We start from the raw sequence: 21,186 nt of genomic DNA on the forward strand, positions 1-21,186 counted from the left end.
GTGCTCTTGTTCCGTCAGCCATGACTGGAATTGCGAATTACTTAGGACCTCTATCCGGAGGTTATATCAACTGAAACGTTGTGAAAATCACACTCAAGATGAGAACAGTAGTCCGATTAATAATAATACATACATACATACATACATTTAAACAGACAGGTGAGATTTATATTATAGTTTTTGCAGACTAAAGAACATCTGAATTAAGAGACAGGATAACGGCTTAGTATTGCCTGGTGTTGGTAATGTCAGTAAGGAGATAAACCGTCCGGCATCAAAAAGGTGGAATGTAGGTGGGGGGGTGGGGGGGCAGACAAAAATAAAAATTTAGTATTGTTTCCTTTGGAGAAAACCAACTTGAAAAAATAAAGTCCGACCTCACACTTGCTACCTAGTAATTATATAGATAATTTATGGAAATAACAAATGCAGAAATATACACTAGGTTCGTATTATTTGGATTTTTCGGATTATTATTCTAATGCTTATTGTTATTTGCATAAGTTTGGTTGATGTAACCTCCGACCTTCTTCAGGTGTATTGTCTTGTCGAACTCAGCAATCTTTTTTTTTTATTTTTATTTTTTTTTTACATAGGCGTCACCACTTATCAAGGCCGATAGGCCACTCAAGGATAAGGGTTAAAGAGTGTAGAGTAGTCAAAAGGACAATATAGTAATCGATAGTAATGGTAAATTTGTTAATTTAAGTGGAACGGCTCATCAGAAACTTGTTCACGTTAGACTTGAAGACAACCATATTATAGACAGCTGGAAAACGGAAGACAATTCCACAGGCGTGCAGTTCTAAGAAAGAAGCTTTGATCATGGAATCTATGTTTAGGTTTAGGCACAGATAAAGAGTGGGGAAAATTATTGATAATGTTTTCAGCTAGTCTAGTGTTTCTTGTGAAAGTTTGGCAAGGGGAGACCATAGATTGAAGCTCAGTCGAACACTTTCCATGAAAATAACGATAAAGCAGAGACAAACTCGCAATATCTCTTCTATGAGATAGAGGTTGCAGGGAAGAGAAAAGGATATCTCCCACCAGGCCACGAAGTCTATTTTGAACCCTATCAAGGCAGGACAAGTCTTTTCTAGCAGCTCCTGCCCATATGTGGCAACAGTATTCCATCCTTGGACGTATCTGGCTCTGCACAGAATTACTGGGTAGAAGTCCTAAGTAATTTGCAATCATACTTTTGGGTCATCCACACTGAGGATTGAACCTTCAATATCCAGATGTGTAACTCTCACAACTGAATTTTATCAAGTACTCTATCCACTGCACCACGTGTCCTTGTGGACAATCGAAACTGAAGAATAGAAATGAAATATATTTATATATAACAACTCCTTATCTAAAAAAATATGGCACTTTGATACACTGGATTCTAAGAAGGAAAATAATATTTCTGTGTTATAACCCCTTTTCAAGTGTTGCTAATGAAAATGCAGAAATATACAATGTTGTAAGATGGAAAACTCTGTGCTTGTCTATAACTTCCTTCACCTCTCAAGCAAAATGATCTGAAATGGAACACGTACATCAAATCTGTTGCCAGGACGCTGGGAAAATGGTGGGATCCTTCTACCGCTCCAGAAGATATCTCACTACTGATGCAATTCTCTATCTGTATAAAAGCCAAGTACGTCCAAGGATGGAGTACTGCTGCCACATCTGGGCAGGAGCTGCTAAAAGCAGCCTATCCTGCCTTGACAGAGTACACAATAGACTTCGTGGTTTAGTGAGGGATGCCCTTTTCTCTTCCCTGCAACCTCTCTCCCACAGAAGAGACGTTGCGAGCCTGTCTTTGTTTTATTGTTATTTCCATGGCAGGTGCTCGTCTGAGCTCCAATCCCTCGTCCCCCCTCGCCAATCTTTCACGAGAAACGCCCGTCTGGCTGAAACTACTGTCAATAATTTTCCCCACTCTTTATCTATGCCTAAATCCAAACGTAGATTCCATGAACAAAGCTTCTTTCTTAGAACTGCACGCCAGTGGAACTCTCTGCCACTTGCCTGTTTCCCACCTGACTACAACTTGGATGTCTTCAAGTCCAACATAAACAAACTCCTGACAAACCGCCCCCTTAAGTAAGACACTCTATCAAAACCCCCAATACTAATGATTACTACAATACTATCTCACTGATTACTGTACATGCAATAACCCTTATCCCTGAGTGGCCTTCGGGCCTTGATAAGTGGTGACCTGTATGTAAAAAAAAAAAAAAAAAAATCAAAATGAAGATAGAAAGAAAATAACATGCACCAAAGTCATGTACAGGGTGCTCCAAAAGTCTTGGGCACATTTCAAGTCATCATATCTGCTTAACTATGAATCTATGAAGCTAAATGTATCAAGTTTTTTGTAAGGCTATTGATTTTTTTTATTTCTTTTCAAATCCTTATCGTTAATAATTCTTGAAGAAGGAAAATAATGTGAAAAAAAAAAAAGTAACATGTTTGCTGTTGTGCCCATTGCCAAACCGGAAGTGACATAGGTTTAAATTAAGGCTAGTCAGTTGGAAAGGGGGGATGACTTTCGAAAATATCGGCGAAAAAAGCGACCCATCCCTGTAGAAAAGTGTCCAATTCAGGGTGAAGGAATTAATGTTTTTGGCCAATTTTTCGGTATTTGTCGTCTGAAGGGTCGGACTTCAAAACGATGCTGATCTTGTGAAAATTCGTCGCCTCTGTCGAAAGTTTTAGGCAGACATGCAAACATACATAAATACATACATTTATATATTGATAGCTCAAATTTTCGACCCAAACCGATGAAAAAGCTTGCACTATCTCCCTTTATGTAAAATTTCAACTGTTTAGACCAAAAATTGTCTGAGTAATTTGGTAGAGACCACAGAGGTCAAATTTTTTAAACTTTGACCCCTATTATGACCCCCTTAACTTTTATTGTTTTGGGATCAAGTTATTAAGTTAGATCCATGTCCAAGGAACCTATATCTAAAATTTAAAGTGTTTAGACCCAAAATTGGCGGAGGAGTTTGGTAGAGTTCTCAAAGGTCAAATCATTAAACTTTAACCCTTTAACAGCCAAATGTGAAAAAAATATGACACGTTAACCAATCGGCCAGCAAGAAAGAGTTACTGAAATTGAATTTATTTAAGTAGGAAGAGAATTGGCAGGTGCCTGCACCTAATGACTTAATGAGGTCAAGTGGAAATCGTGGAGTTAACATTTTCTGCAAGCGTTACGACGACGTAAGCAATAGCTAGTCAACAGTTAACATTTTCTGTGGGACAGTTTTTAGTGAGTTCAATAACCAGGTGTGTTTGTTTTTACCCGACTTTGGGGGAAACCAGCTCCCCATTTATTAGGGGAGTGTCCAGACGAAAGTTTTTGTATGATATGACGCAGCCGACATTGACCAAACGTTTACATAGCTTTCCGGAGACCACCGGGAACTGCCGATTCGAATCCAGTTTCGCTTTTTTTTATAGTGAAAAGCGAAAGATACATGCGGCGATCTAAAAATCTGGGAAAAATAGTGCATGAAAATCGGGCAAATTAAATATACATGCGACCTCCGTCTGTAACTCTTAGATATTATCATTTAGACGTGATGTAAAAAGTTTTAAGGAGTGAGCCGACCGAGAAGTCCAGCAAAAAAAGCCTTTTACAAACATACACAAAAAGCTAACATACACACACACATTTTCGCTTTTATATATATATAGACTAGCTTGGGTGCCCAGCATTGCCCAGGTGTTCAGATATGTGTGTTGAGCAAAATAAAAAAACAGCGGTAGTAGGTAGGCAGGCCCGAAACCATATCGCGAAGGAAGAAAAGTATGTGAAAAAAAAAAGTGACATCTTTGCCGTTGAGTTCATTGCCAAACTGGAAATGGCGAATGTTTAAATTAAAGCCTGTCAATCGAAAAGACGGAATGACTTTCGAAAATAGCGACCCCTCCTTGAGGGTAAAGGAATTAATGTTTTTAGCAATTTTTGCAATCTGTCGCCTCTGTCGAAAGTTTTAGCCAGACATACATACATACATACATTTAAACAGACAGGTGAGATTTATATAATACTAGCAGGGGTACCCGGTGATGCCCGGGTGTTTCGAGGTGTGGTTTTGGGTAAATCAAAACAAAAGAATAAAGTGAAGACTTCTTGCCCGGGTGTTTGTGTCGGGGGGATGGGGGGGGGGATTGAGGCGTGCTTTTGGGTAAATCAAAACAAAAGACATTACCCGGGTGTTTGTGTCGGAGGGGAGGGGGTGTACAAAAAAGTTTTGGTAGGTAGATAGGAAGGATTAAACCCGAAGCCTTGAGGCGAGTTGGAAAATAAAGTGTGAAAAAAAACGTGCGACGCTAACCACTGGGCCAGCAAGAAGTAGTAGAGGAAACATGTTTGAATTCATTTAAGTATTAAGACTTGGCAGGTGCCCGAACTTGAGGACTTACTAAGGTCAACTTTGACTGCGGGGCAGTATTTTATTTACTGCGGGGAATTTTTTTTTTTTAGTTTTATTATACGAAAAAGCCGAATCCAGACGCAGCGATCGAAAAATGTTGAATATTTAGCTTTTCAAAGTTGGGCAAATTAAATACACACGCGACCCCCCTTGTTATCTCGTAGATATTATCATTTAGACGTGATATAAAAAGTTTTAAGAAGGAACGACCCACGTGAGGAGGCCGGCAAAAAAACCCTTTTGTGGACATACACGAAAACGCACACACACACACAAACATTTTCGTTTATATATATAGAAGATAAGATCAATTTTTAAGCAATTACTAGAAATTTCTATGCATTATAAGGATGTACACGGCTTATTTTAAACTCTATTTCTGAAGAGCGATTTTAAGGAGAAGTTAACCAGTGATGAATTTCAAAATGAGTGAGATTGTAGAGAAATCTCAGCTTTGGGGGAAGGGGGGGGGATTACTGTCATAAAGCAATCAGATAAAAAAAATTTTTTGTTTATTGTCTAGGGTCGTTGTCAATCTTCTGTCCTGCTAACAGAATTCCTGTCGGAGATTGTCCAACTTGGATATTTCCAACGAGCCCTCCTCGTTGCCACCAGCATGCGGGCGCTCATATGTCGGACAGATAGAAACAATGAACTCATCCAAGTGGGACAGAAAAAACGGAAAGTGTAAGTTTATTTTTAATTATTTTTTATTTTGTTTTCTTTGCATGTATGTGAGTTTTCTTTTTTGTTTCTTTTTTCTTTCTTTCTTTTTTGTTTCTTTTTCCTTCCTTTCTTTCTTTTTCCTTTCTTTTTCCTTTCTTTTTCCTTTCTTTTTCCTTCCTTTCTTTTTCCTTTCTTTTTCCTTCCTTTCTTTTTCCTTTCTTTCTTTCTTTTTCCTTTCTTTCTTTTCTTTTTTCTTTCTTTCCTTTTTCTTTTCTATTTTTTTCTTTTCTTTTTGTTTTTTCTTTTCTTTTTGTTTTTTCTTTTCTTTTTGTTTTTTCTTTTCTTTTTGTTTTTTCTTTTCTTTTTGTTTTTTCTTTTCTTTTTGTTTTTCTTTTTGTTTTTTGTTTCTCTTTTTGTTTTTTGGTTTCTCTTTTCTTTTTGTTTTTTTTGTTTTTTTCCTTTTTTCGTTTTGTTTTTTTCCTTTTTTCATTTTGTTCTTTTTGTTTTTCGTTTTGTTCTTTTTGTTTTTCGTCTTGTTCTTTTTGTTTTTCGTTTTGTTTTTTCTTTTTTTTGTTTTTCTTTTTTGTTCTTTTCTTTTGTTCTTTTTTTCTATTTTTTTTTTTTTTTTTCTTAGTTGAATTCACCTTATTTTTATTATTTGGATTATTCAGACTACTATCCTCATTGTGAGTGTTATTTTCACAGTGTTTCAGTCGATGTAATCGTTGACCTTCTTCGGTCCTGGATATGACCTTAAACTATATCCAGTGGTGAGGCCCCAGCTTGCAGGCTTTGGGGAGTGTGGAGCCACCCTTTAATTGCCATTGCTCTCAGGTCTACTCTGACCTGGAGTGGTAGTACCTGTTAGGGTCCCAACTATGGGTTAAATAGAAACAGACTTGAAAACAATAAATATATTCTATTAAAAAATTTTTCTTCAAAATCTTTGAATTCGGCATTAAATAACCTGAAAAGGGTTGATATGCCGTAAAACAAAAAAAACTAAACTAAACTGACCTTCTTCAGCTATATGTTGTCGAACTCTTGGAATCTGCACCAAATCTACGAGGGTAACATGCTCTCATTCTGTTTGCCATGTAGAAATCTGAAATAATTTACAATTGTATTCTGTGTATTGCCCACACTGAGAATTGAACCTTCACCCTACAGAAGAGTGTCACTTACTACTAAATTTGTCAAGTATTTATCCGTTATGCCATGAAGTTAATCGTGGATTAAATAAAGGGTTTTGTTTAAAATTTGGTGCAGATCCCAGAGTTTTCAACAGAAAGATTCAAGAGTTCGACAAGATCCACCTGAAGAAGGTCTGAGAACACTCAAGATGAGAACAATAGTTTGAATAATCCAAATAATACGAATTATCAATCCTCATCTAAAAAATTCAGAAACATTATACGTTTTTTTTTGTTTTTTTTTAAATCACAATAAAATGGATTTCTGCTTAAATCGCCAGAGTATCTCCTGGCCATGTTCTCTGATTTTGACCAAATCAATGAAACCTAACCTTATCTTTTAATCATTTAATTGGATTTTATTCATTTCTCTTTCTTCCCTTGATACTACCAGATCAGGCTGTCTGAAGATACTGACTTCCTGACCTAAAATGCACCAAACATTGTTGTTTTTTTTCTTTCCCTTTGAAAAACTCAATCATGTTCTGCAAAGCCAAAGATGACAATTTTTCTCCACAAAACAACTAAACCAAACACCATGAATAAATATTTGAAGATAGAAGAACTTGAAGAATAGTAACTTTTCCCAAAATTACTGGATCTGGCATTAAATTACCCAATGCAATAAACGCGAACAACGAAACCACTCTTTTTGTGTATTTGTTAATTTGTGGACTGTTATCCTCATCTTCATAGTTGTTGTTGCTTCATCACGTTTCGGCGAACTCATCTATTGGCCTTCTTCAGATGATTAACCATAACTAAATAGGAATGCTGACTGTATCCCCAGTAATTACTGGCATCCATAGTTGTCGTTGTCTAACCACATTTTTGGCCTGCTTTGGATAGGATTGAAACCGTTATCTTCAGACAATGCTCACTTGGAACCATAGAGATTCAACGCCTCTATCCACTGTGCCATGGACTCGGAAGCAGTAATTACTAATGATACACTCAGTAGAGAAAGAATTTACTGGAATAGGAAGTTATAATGAGGTATCAATAACAGCAAATTGAGACCACTAGACTAAAAAGTCAAATGAGCTGGAACAAAGGAGACAGGGAGTGATGATGCTCAACAACAACAGCTGCAACACCAATATTGGTTGATTGCCAGGATCAAACTGGTTTCTAGACATCTCTCAAAGAACATCTTGAAGGCTGCATGTTGCAGGTTCAAGTCTTCCTGCAACTATGATGGGTGGTCAGGTTGGGTCAGGTCAGCTTCTTTAAAGTGAGATATGATGATTTCTCTCCTTATCAAAGTTAAATTTGTCTTAAAAACCTTGTACATATCAACCAAAACTAAGAATTGATTAAAAATATATATATATTATAATAAATAGGTTATATTATAATAAATATTATAATAATAAATTTGTTGGGCATATTTACCATGTAGTTATCTCTGCTTATATATTGGAGGCACTGTGTTTGTAAGAGAGTTTGTTCCCTATGGACTCTGAAATGGGCCGATTTCTTTTTTTTTTTTTCTATACAAATGTTCTTTATATGTCTGGGAATGTTCTTAAATCGGTTTTGTATTCTAATGCCTTCGATAAGAATCGATAATCCAAAAAATCTGATTACGAAGGAAGTCCAATGTTAACCAAAGTTAACACTTTTATACAACCTATCATAACGAGTACATTTAAGAAGTTTTAGCACTGCACAAGTAGAAAGGTCCAGCCTATAAAATCAGTTGTACATTCTTTTATACGACGGAGGCACATCTGAAATGAATGTTTATGTTTAGAGTATAATTGAACCAAGATACTGGAATTTTGCATTTTAAACTTTGTGAAGCTATTATTTAAAGATAATTTTATAAAATCAGCAGTAGGTTCTCTACAGTGCAATGCGGACTGCACTATATTATGGACTAAGTGACTACGGGAAGGCACAATGATGGATCTCCAACTAGAGCAGACAATCGATTTCACTGATTTCAGTGACAATAAAAGTATTAGAAGTGTGAAACAACTACTGATTCTCATTCAAATGTGGATAATGTCAGGTGTTTCTACTAGTTACAATATATTGTTGAAATATATTTTAACGTTGCAGGAGCAAACAAACATAAGTAAATCCAGGTTAGCATTTATTCTCTTTTAACAAAAGCATTTATTACTGTAACTCTCCAGTCTTGACATCACTAAAAAGTCTCTCATTGTCACATGTCCATCTGACCTGGAATGCGTTTCTGTCTACCGACCTCACGCTGGCCACATTGCCTCCTTCAGTGTCTGATCCTGGATATGACCTTAAACTATATCCGATAGTGAGGCCTCAGCTTGCAGGCTTTGGGGAGTGTGGAGCCACCCTTTAATTGCCATTGCTCTCAGGTCCACTCTGACCCGGAGTGGTAGTACCTGTTAGGGTCCCAACTATGGGTTAAATAGAAACCGACTTGAAAACAACAAATATTTTTCTTCAAAATCTTTGGATTCAGCATTAAATAGCCCAAAAAGGGTTGATATGCCGTAAAACAAAAACGCCAAACCAAACACCAAACCTTCAGTGTTGACTTTTTTCTTCTCAACCATGTGGTGTCGTTTTTTTTCTTTTTCTTCAGATGCACGCCTGAGCACACTTGTCAATTTGTATGTGCGTTCAAACGCTGCTCCTGCTGCTAATACAATCGCTTGCCATCCATCCTTCAGCTGCTGCTCATATTTTCATACGTGCCCATATGCGCTATGCTACAATATCAGATGTTATTGACAATATTTTTCAAGGATACTAAGAAGTTAGGGGTCTCTTAAGTATCAGACTTTTCGCTCCAATGGATCTAATCAGAGTAAATAAATTTTGAACACTAACCAGCTTTCTGATTTTGTCACTCTCTCTTATTATGAGGAATACTTGTAGGCTGTTTCGTTTAAAGGCAGTTATCAACATCACCACAAACTTTTTGAGATCCAAGCAATCATTAATTTTTAACTGTTTGCTGCTTTTTTCTCTTAATCTTGACTGTGTAGTGTTATTATTAGAATTAAACTGTTAAAGGGCAACAACTTGTTTGTTGGGTTCCTCTTAGTACAGAACTTGTTTCTCTTGATATAAAGAGCAAGTATATATTATATTATGTTTTTAAATCTCCAAAACAGCTACCTGGTAGGGAGATGGTGATCCCCCTTTTTTCTATTAAACAATTTTTTAGTTAAGGTTTTCTTTTTTCATCCTTATATACTTGAATTCTATTTTATAATTATAAACTTTTTAGAAGTCAGCTTATGCAAGTGCTAGGTCTATTTCTATTTAACAATTTTAGTTAAGTTTTTTTTTTTTTTTTTTTTTTTTTTTCATCTATATATAGTTGAATTCTCTTTTTGTAATTGTAGGAATTTTTGAATCAGATTATGCAAGTGCTAAGTCTGCGATAGGTTAAATTTGTTTTGTTTTTTTTATTATTTTTTCCGAGAATTTAAATTGCATTCTTTATTTTTATTTTAGTTCTTTTTTGTTTTGTTTTTTACTCAAAGCTTCTTTAGATTATATATATATATATATATATATATATATATATATATATTTAAATAAGGGGGTAGTCACCAACAATGTGCATTTTTTAACATTATTTTATTCCGTGTCTTGGTTTTTCATTGAGAATTATGTTTAGATCATTGTAATAATGTTTTTAAATCATTGAAATCGTTTTTAACGCGTTTCAGACGTTCTGTAAGGCGTCCTCGTCAGAAATTATTTCCAAATGTGTTGGAGATGTAAAAATAGCATTTTCGTAGTTCATTTGAAGTGTTTCCAAGGGGTGGAAGCGTGTAAGTGTCTCAGTTATTATAGGTGCCACAGGGCTTATGAAGAAAAGCCTGAAGTCCTACCAAACTAATATTCCTGGTGAACCAAATGCGAAAGAGATCCAGACAATTGCACTCAAGGGAACAATATTTGTGCAACGTTTCGGTTGATGTAGCCTTCGACTTTTGTCAGGCATGTTGGTCGCCATCTTGGAAATAAAAAGGAGGAAAGTTACTGGCTTTGTATTCTTGGAGTTGTTTTTGTTTTTTTTTCGCCATGGTTTCATATATCTGAAAATTAAATTGGTTGACAAAGGGAGGTAACTCTAATAAAGTTTGACAAAGAATTATCTCTCCTACCCTTGAAATGTTTAAGGAGGGGATTGTTCAATTTTTGCTTTTTTTTTTTATAATTCCCTTATACTGCTGATCTCTATGCTCGGTCTGCTTAGTAATTTTTTCTTTTTTAGTATATGTGCCACTTCTTTAAGTCGTTGAACTTTCCATCTTGCATCCCTGCCAATTATTTTGACCTTGTTCCATAAAGGGGAGTGTGTTCTTTTTTCTTTTCATGTGTAATCAGTAGGGCTAGGACAACAGCATATTCTTTTCCTTGTTTTGACTCTCGAGTGTGTATCCGTTGATATCTTATATGCTTTTATATAGAGTAATGTGGTTCTTGGTTGATTAACTGTGTTGGATAAATATTCGAGAGTCAAAACAATGATAAGAATATTCTGTTGTCATAGCCCTAGTAATCAGCTAGTCCCGACTTTTCGACCCCCCCCTCCCGTGTCATGGCTTTACGGTATTCTAGGCCAACCTTTAGAGGGTGATCAGTCTCGTCTTTGTATGGTTTTCCACATTTTCATGAAAACTACTATATACAAACTAGCCAGGTTTAAAACCCCATTCTTTGCTTATTAACAAATTAAATTATGTATTGGAGATTATTTTACAAAAAGAAACATTCTCATTTCTATTTTGAGATTTGTTCTTATTTTTAGTTCTTGACTAGCATGGGTACCCGGCGTTGCCCGGGTGTTTGGAGGTGTATGCTGAGTAAAAAAAAGGGGGTAATTTTTTAAACTTTGACCCCTATTATGACCCCTGAAAATTTATTGTTTTGGCCTCAAATCAAGTTATTAAGTTAGATCCATGTCCACGGAAGCTATATCTAAAATTTCAAGTGTGTAGACCCAAAATTGTCGGAGAAGTTTGGTAGTGTTCTCAAAGCTAAAATCGTTGAACTTTGACCCCTTAATCGCCAAATTTCTGGCTAAAAACCGATCACAGATTTTTCCAAATCTCAGTACCCTGTATATCAAATTTCGAGTCTGTAGACTAAAAATTGACAGTTATTTCGTAGGGAAATGTACACAGACACACACACACACACACACACACACACACTTTCACTTTTATGGATATATAGATTTAAAATTTGAGTCTGACAGAATGACAAAATTATATTGCAAACCGATATATTAAACAAACGAACTTCAAAGAGACAAATGAACACATAAGTAAAAACAATTTGTATTAGAAAACATTTATTATTCCACCTCTTTTTTTTTACAGACCTGACGACTGAGGTTCGCTCTTAATAAAAATTGTTTTTTATAGTCTTAATTTTGACTTCCCTTTTCATAAAAAACTAAAAAAAAATCAAGAAAGAAAAGAAATTTTATTTTATTTTTTCATTAATTTCTTTCTATGCAAAGCAATTCTTTTAAACTTGCTCTGTTTCCAAAATGTTTTTATTTTATTCCCCTCCCCCTTCATTCATTTTCCTCCGCATCCTGGCAAGTATTAAAATAAACCATTTATAATATTTATTTATGGATTTATTTACTTATCATTTCTTTTGTATCGGTAAATGAATTCCATTTAAAAAAAAACTGTAAAAGTCACGTTAAAGGTGATTAAGTTGGAAAGTAAGTAAAAATTTACCCTTTTTACTTTTATACGATTTCTGATCACTTTGAAAATGGTGTGTGTGTGTTTTAAAAATGTTTTTTAACTGCTATAATCTCATTTATATATATATATATATATATATATATAACAACGTGAGTATTCATATCGTGGGTTTGTATTACTGTACACATAGATTCGAAAAAATAGTCAAAAACAAATATATAAATAAATGTTATCAAAGGCAAGATAAGTTACTTTTCTACCTAACTGGATATATTTTTTGTGTTTTTATTCAATGTAATATATTTATTCAGCTCGAAAAACATACAGTGTTTACCGATGTGTTGGAAAATTCAAGATGGCGTCTCACACCCTCTTTAACACCATAAGTTTGGGAAAAGGTGTTATAAATAAAAAACTATACAAAATACTATTAAAAACCCGCCGAATATATGTCAACCTATGTCACGGTAACATATATTGAGCGAGTTTTTAACAGTATTTTAACAGAGCACATCGTAAAAACTGACCCATCAATTTTCCTGAAGTAAAAACTATACAGTTTTTAAACTTTTAAAACTATACATTATAAAAAGAAAACTCTTCGAGTGATTTTTTTTTTTACATGGGTGTCACCACTTATCAAGGCCCAAAGGCCACTCAAGGATAAGGGTTAATAGGTATACATTAGTCATTGTGATTTTAGCATAGTAAACAGTGGGAATTTTGTAACTTGGATTACTTGAAAAAGAAAACTGTTCGAATGATTGAAAATGAAAACAAAATAACAATGTAAATATATTGATAAGAAAAAAACAAAAACAAACGAAGTTTCCGTTTCAGGAACCCGAGTTTAATTTTATGTCGTAATCATTCAACTCGTTAGCGGTTTTATTCAGCGATTAGGGATAACCATACGATATATCTAATTACCAAAGCGATTTTTTTTTTTATTAAAACTAAACCTGTTTAGTTTTAATGAACCAATTTTTTTTTAAAGCCAACACTTTAGACTTTGAGAGCGTGCAACTGCACCCGAAAGGTTGATTAGGAAACTCCAAATCCTTTTATGACTCGAAAAAAAAAGGCTTTTTATCGGCTTAAATGATAAACTAATGTTAAATATTAGTATTTAATATAATGAGATATCAATCTACACAATTTGCCATCGATTCTGAAATAAAATGAAATCCTGACATTGTGATCATTTTTGCAGGTGTTATGTGCCAAATATTGAAATAAGAATGTTTAAATTCAATTATTGTAATTTAAGTCTTTAATTTTAAAGTCGATTTTATTTATAAAATATCTTTTTAGAAATCAATCTCAAAAACAATCTGAACAATAAATCTCTTTTGTTATGGCTAAGTTTTTGTCAAGGGTAGAAATTATAATAGACAAGTATTCATCCATGATGACATTTTACCGATTTCCTGGTTTACAGGTATTCTTGCTAAATTTCTTCGAAAGAATTGACATAAACAATACTTCAACTAAATACGTATATTTCATGCAATAATGACTTTTGTTTCCTCTGACTTTTCCTAAACTAAACATAAAACATCGGTTAGGGTTAGTTTAACAATCTGTAAAAGTACCTTCCGTTTTTTTTTTTTTTGTACTTCTGCAGAGAAGGTAAAAAACCGATAAAAACTGGATATATTTTTCGTGTTTTTATTCAATTTAACATGTTTATTCAGCTCGAAAAGCATACAGTGTTTACCGATGTGTTGGAAAATTCAAGATGGCGTCTCACACATTCTTTAACACCGTAAGTTTGGGAAAAGGTGTTATAAATAAAAAACTATACAAAATACTATTAAAAACCCGCCGAATATATGTCAACCTATGTCACGGTAACATATATTGAGCGAGTTTTTAACAGTATTTTAACCGGTTTTTTATTTATTACACCTTTTTCCAAACTTACCGTGTTAAAGAGAGAATCGGCCGCCATCTTGAATTTTCCAATACATCGGTAAACACTGTATGCTTTTCGAGCTGAATAAACATGTTAAATTGAATAAAAACACGAAAAATATATCCAGTTTGGTAGAAAAGTAATTTATCTTGCCTTTGATAACATTTATTTGTTATATATTTGTTTTTTGGCAACTTATTCGAATCTATGTGTACAGTAATACAAACCCGAAATGAATTTAAGACCACGAGTGAAATGAGAAAATGAAGAAAATCACATTTACTGTGTGTGTTTACTGTTTATGGAAGTCAGCGGGTTTGGTTGCCATAACAACGTGACGGTAGTGAACGTGTGTGTGTGCGTGTGTGCGCGTGTGCTTGCTAGTACTACTACTAAGTTTGTAGGAGCGTTTGATTTCGTGTACATTAGTTTCGTATAATAGTTTCGTATTTTTTTAATTTGTAAATAACAAGTTATTAAAAAATTAAACCCTTCCAAGATGGACAATAAATAAAGCCATAATATTTTATGGTAAAGGTAAGAGCGTAGAAACCATTGTTTTTTAGGAGATGTGATTATTGGATTAACCAATCAGAAATCGTCTGTGGCACACACATCTCTGTTTTTATAGATATATAGATAGATTAAAAAAAAAGGTACTTGTACAGTTTAATCAAGACATTAAAAAAATGAAAATATCAAGAAAAAGGTTAAATTGTACGTATCCATTTTGAACTGAAGATCTCCGAAAAAAAATTTACATTTAATTTGATCGAGTAGTTTTTTTTTTTTTGTTTTTTTTTTTTTCTTTACAGCGGAAAAACATGTTTTTATGAGAGCGCGTTGAAGACAGTCATCTTGGATATTTTTTAAAGATTTTGTTTGAATTTTATAAACATCATGGGGGGATAACTCCATGTAAAGCACCGACACTCCCTCCCCATCTTTAAGACTAGCTTTTCTTCGTAAAAACCGAACATTTTGCTCGGTATCATAACAAATTGTTTTTTCGCTGTAAAACAAAAACTACTTGATCAAATTAAATGAATTTTTTTTTCGGGGAACTTCATTCCATAACCGATACGTACAATTTAAACTTTTTTCGATATTTTCATTTTTTTAATGTCTTTACTAAACTGTACAAGTACCAAAAAAAAAAAAAGGTTATATTTGCAGAAAATTGCGGAGGGAAGAAAACTTATCAAATTTCATTATTTTCAGTCCTGGAAGCTGTGGTACTTGTTTCTTGCCGATGCTGTGTAAGCTGTCCGACGCACAATTATATGCTGCACGCCCTGGTCAAAGAATCTGGATGTCCAACATTGATGGAACTGTTCAAGCAACGCATATCTTTAAACACCTTATTGCCGACAGTGCTGAAATTCCCCTGCTTCTATATGAGACGTCCGGTTCTGGGGACGAGCCTTCACCCGGCGACAACCAGTTTGGGATTTTGTGCCCATATGGAGACAGCAATCAGATTGTTACATGGAACAAAAAGTCCCTCTATATTCTTGATCCGGAGAAGAATGTTGTGGTTGGGAAGCAAGAACGGATGGGCCACATCGTGGATGTAGCCGTAGATTCCAAAGAGATTTTTGTACTGACACGCAGTCCATCCCGGACGATCATTCGAATCTCTCCTCAGCCAGAATCCCGGAAGTACAGAGGTTTGTATGTTGCTTTCATCATTGTCATCATCAAATGTGTTCTTCTTTTACCTTTTTTTTTCTGCACCTTTTTACCATACCTTCTAGACATAACACTGTCATGTATCAACTGTAGTTTGGCATTCTTTTTCTCACTATTTTGACCAGCCGATTGTTATTAAACAAAAGTCATATAAATAAACCCATTCTATATAAATAAAAAAAATCATATAAATAAACCCATTCTATATAAATAAAAAAAATCATATAAATAAACCCATTCTATATAAATAAAAAAAAAATCAAACCCATTCTATATAAATAAAAAAAATATAAATAAACCCATTCTATATAAATAAAAAAAATCATATAAATAAACCCATTCTATATAAATAAAAAAAATCATATAAATAAACCCATTCTATATAAATAAAAAAATCATATAAATAAACCCATTCTATATAAATAAAAAAATCATATAAATAAACCCATTCTATATAAATAAAAAAAATCATATAAATAAACCCATTCAATATAAATAAAAAAATCATATAAATAAACCCATTCTATATAAATAAAAAAAAATCATATAAATAAACCCATTCTATATAAATAAAAAATCATATAAATAAACCCATTCTATATAAATAAAAAAAATCATATAAATAAACCCATTCTATATAAATAAAAAATCATATTAATAAACCCATTTTATATAAATAAAAAATATATAAATAAACCCATTTTATATAAATAAAAAAATCCTATAAATAAACCCATTTTATATAAACTAAAAAATCCTATAAATAAACCCATTCTATATAAATAAAAAAAGCATATAAATATGATGAACCCATTCTATATAAATAAAAAATCCTATAAATAAACCCATTCTATATAAATAAAAAATCCTATAAATAAACCCATTCTATATAAATGAAAAATCCTATAAATAAACCCATTTTATATAAATAAAAAAATCCTATAAATAAACCCATTTTATATCAACTAAAAAATCCTATAAATAAACCCATTCAATATAAATAAAAAAAATTCTATAAATAAATTCATTCCATATAAATAAAAAAATTCTATAAATAAATTCATTCCATATAAATAAAAAAATTTCTATAAATAAATTCATTCTATATAAATAAAAAAATTTCTATAAATAAATTCATTCCATATAAATAAAAAAAATTCTATAAATAAATTCATTCCATATAAATAAAAAAAATTCTATAAATAAATTCATTCCATATAAATAAAAAAATTTCTATAAATAAATTCATTCCATATAAATAAAAAAATTTCTATAAATAAAAAAAATTCTATAAATAAATTCATTCCATATAAATAAAAAGAATTCTATAAATAAATTCATTCCATATAAATAAAAAGAATTCTATAAATAAATTCATTCCATATAAATAAAAAAAATTCTATAAATAAATTCATTCCATATAAATAAAAAAAATTTCTATAAATAAAAAAAATTCTATAAATAAATTCATTCCATATAAATAAAAAAATTCTATAAATAAATTCATTCCATATAAATAAAAAAATTTCTATAAATAAATTCATTCTATATAAATAAAAAAATTTCTATAAATAAATTCATTCCATATAAATAAAAAAAATTCTATAAATAAATTCATTCCATATAAATAAAAAAAATTCTATAAATAAATTCATTCCATATAAATAAAAAAAATTCTATAAATAAATTCATTCCATATAAAAAAATTTCTATAAATAAGTTCATTCCATATAAAAAAAAATCCTATGAATAAACCCATTCAATATAAACAAAAAAAATCTTATAAATAAACCCATTCAATATAAATAAAAAAATTTCTATAAATAAATTCATTCTATATAAATAAAAAAAATTCTATAAATAAATTCATTCCGTATAAATAAAAAAATTCTATAAATAAATTCATTCCATATAAATACAAAAATTTTCTATAAATAAATTCAATCCATATAAAAAAAAAATCCTATGAATAAACCCATTCAATATAAATAAAAAAATTTCTATAAATAAATTCATTCTATATAAATAAAAAAAATTCTATAAATAAATTCATTCCGTATAAATAAAAAAATTTCTATAAATAAATTCATTCCATATAAATAAAAAATCCTATAAATAAATTCATTCCGTATAAATAAAAAAAAAATCTTATAAATAAACCCATTCCATTTAAATAAAAAAATTTCTATAAATAAATTCATTCCATATAAAAATAAAAAAATTTCTATAAATAAATTCATTCCATATAAAAAAAAAATCCTATGAATAAACCCATTCAATATAAATAAAAAAATCTTATAAATTAACCCATTCAATATAAATAAAAAAATTTCTATAAATTCATTCTATATAAATAAAAAAATTTCTATAAATAAATTCATTCCGTATAAGTAAAAAAATTCTATAAATAAATTCATTCCATATAAATAAAAAAAATTCTATAAATAAATTCATTCCATATAAAAATAAAAAAATTTCTATAAATAAATTCATTCCATATAAATAAAAAAAATTCTATAAATAAATTCATTCCATATAAATAAAAAATTCTATAAATAAATTCATTCCATATAAATAAAAAATTCTATAAATAAATTCATTCCATATAAATAAAAAATTCTATAAATAAATTCATTCCATATAAATAAAAAATTCTATAAATAAATTCATTCCATATAAATAAAAAATTCTATAAATAAATTCATTCAATATAAATAAAAAGTTCTATAAATAAATTCATTCCATATAAATAAAAAAATTTCTATAAATAAATTCATTCCATATAAATAAAAAAATTTCTATAAATAAATTCATTCCATATAAGTAAAAAAATTTCTATAAATAAATTCATTCCATATAAATAAAAAAATTTCTATAAATAAATTCATTCTATATAAATAAAAAAATTTCTATAAATAAATTCATTCTATATAAATAAAAAAATTTCTATAAATAAATTCATTCTATATAAATAAAAAAATTTCTATAAATAAAATCATTCCATATAAATAAAAAAAATTTCTATAAATAAATTCATTCCATAGAAAAAAAAAATCCTATGAATAAACCCATTCAATGTAAATTTCTAAAAAAGTAGATGTACGTACGTGTGAAAATGTTGAGCTGATAAACTCTGAAACTACGGGTCACACAACAGTGAAATTAACAAGAAATAGTAATCCTACACCAAAGATGGTTTATAACGGGTAAAATCTTTGTTTGGATGGATGAATAACATGTACGGAAATATGTTGACAAATGCAACTTGCCAATATAATTTTATTCTTTTGCACATGTGCAAATTCATTCATAGCTTGAAGTGGTTTAATTTTAAATCTTTCTTATCTATCTGTCGATAGCTCAAATAGTAGGGAACGCAGCTGACACGATAAATGTTTTGGTTTTGATTTGAGCTGATGGCAACCAAGTTATTTTTTGTTTTAAAACTTTCAAAATCAGTACTATGTATTAGGTACAATATAATAATTCATGCAGATTTTGTATTTATTATTGGAATATTGGGTGCAACTTTACTATAGTGTGTCGTCTAACCCAATTGTGTATTTTTGAATAATAGCATTTCAGGAGGAAAACATTGCATACTGAAGTGTCATGTTGAAATTATTATGAATTCCAAAAATTTATAAAAATGGTTCACTTACAAAGTGTGTCTTTGAAAAAACTGCATTTCAGAGAAAAGCATTATTACATACTTACATTTCATGCCAAAATTAGTATAAATTCCAAAAATTTAGAAAAATAATTAAAAGTAAAAACAGAATTTTTTAAAGTTGCGATTTTTCGCTGTAAATTAATCCTTTAGAAGATAGAAAACAGGGAGATAACTGCATTCTATTGTTGGAGTTGCTTTGTGCAGAATCCAGTGACACTATCTTTCAGGTCGACCATTTTGCTTTTTACTCGATCTACTGCGTGTTTTTTTTTGTTTTTTTTTTCTGAAAATCAGCCCTAGCACACCTTCTACTGAACCATTTATATAAATTTTTGGAATTTATAATAATTTCGATATGACACTTCAGTACATAATGTTTTTCCTCTGAAAATACCTTTGTTCAAAAATACACGTTGGGTTAGACGACACATTATAGTAAAGCTTCACTAAATATTCTATAGAGAATTGGCTCTGTAATAATAAATACGAAATCTGCATGAATTAAAATATGTTTCAGTGTATTTTATGACCAAGCAAGACCGGGTGCACAAATTAGTTATTAATATAAATGTGACCCGATGGGGACCAGGGCGATGCCGAGTGACCTTGCTAGTCAACACAAATTCAGAGGAATTCGCATGGCTAAATTCTAATGATGATGATGATGATGGTTTGATGTTGTTTAAACAGAAATGTCTATGGGATTTTGTCAGAAAGAGAAAAACAAATGATGATTGTTCTTATTGCTGTTATATATCTGTTAACAACGGAAAGGTTGTTTTTAAAATCTCTGTTGAGCAAGATGAAGATGGGGGTCAAGAGTAGGGGGTCGCCGCCAGGCATTGTTCGACTTGGAATGACTAATCACTCCTAATTTGATAATAAGTAGAAACACCTCAGTGCAAATGTCGGAACATAATTGTGGCTATTTTTTTTTTTTTCTTTAAAATACATTTAGCGCATCTTCTGGTTTTTTTTTGGTTTTTTTTTCATAATTTTTAGTATTTATATTAATTTCCACATGACCCTGAAATGCATTGTTTAAAATATCACTATTTCAATAGCACCATATTTTTATTTCTTTCTGTGGATTTATTCAATTGTTTCCATCTTTTCTTTTTGTTTTTTTTTATATTTAAGTTTTATTCTTATGCTAATTGTCTGTATTTTTGAGATGAGGTGTTTTCATTGATTGAGATTGTCGGACTGACTTCCTCATCTTAGTTGTTATTGTCACAACGTTTCGGCCGTTTTGCCCTCCGGCCTTCGTCAGGTGTTTTGTATCGAACTGGGGAACCATTTGTTAGGAGTCTTGAACCCAACCCTTTATTATTATTATGGGGGTACGGTGTTTGGACTCCAGCTAGGCTTTATGAGTGATAGGCTTTGGGACATAGTTGCTGATTCTCTGTTTTGAATGTTACTTTTTCACTGCCTTCATTTAGGATTGAACTCAGCACCTTTGGGTAACTGTAAACTTTGATACGTCTCGGCCATATGTCACTAGGACAATTCTTAGTTGGTTTTTGTTAATGTTAAACTTATGTTGTTATTCAAGGTTTTCTCTCTCTATTAGAGGTGTCCAAATTGCAGTCAGCTCTATGCTTGGTTTGCTTAGTAGGTTGTTATGTCCGAGCATGTGAGCTGTTTCTTTAAGTTTTCTCACTTTCCAGTGGGTCTCTCTGTTTATTATTTTTACTTCATCCCATGTCCATCCAGACATGGTTGGCTATACCCGATTTTTCCGTCTCCCCTTTAGTTACCGCTTTTCGGTGTTCTTCCACCCTTACTTTAAGGGGGCGGCATGTTTCACCCTTGTAAACCTTTCTGCAACTGCATGGGATGGAGTATATGCAGTTTTTGGTCATGTTCTCCTCCATGCGAGGCTTCACTCGTACCAGGTGTCGTCTGAGTGTTG

At 31.6% G+C, this 21,186-nt stretch overlaps 1 protein-coding gene across 2 annotated transcripts in view; it reads left to right on the plus strand.

The window, feature by feature from the left end:
* Positions 1–21,186, plus strand: part of LOC145256251 (tectonin beta-propeller repeat-containing protein 2-like) — a 168,058-nt gene that overhangs the window by 75,565 nt on the left and 71,307 nt on the right. For both annotated transcript variants that reach the window (XM_080114907.1, XM_080114908.1), the window contains exons 4-5: positions 4,972–5,135; positions 15,125–15,573. In XM_080114907.1, the coding sequence (XP_079971033.1) occupies positions 4,972–5,135; positions 15,125–15,573 (613 nt within the window). The remainder of the gene's footprint in view (positions 1–4,971; positions 5,136–15,124; positions 15,574–21,186) is intronic.

This window comes from Euprymna scolopes, chromosome 32 (assembly GCF_053919585.1).
Source record: "Euprymna scolopes isolate OS-2025 chromosome 32, ASM5391958v1, whole genome shotgun sequence".
Lineage (NCBI taxonomy): Eukaryota > Metazoa > Mollusca > Cephalopoda > Sepiida > Sepiolidae > Euprymna > Euprymna scolopes.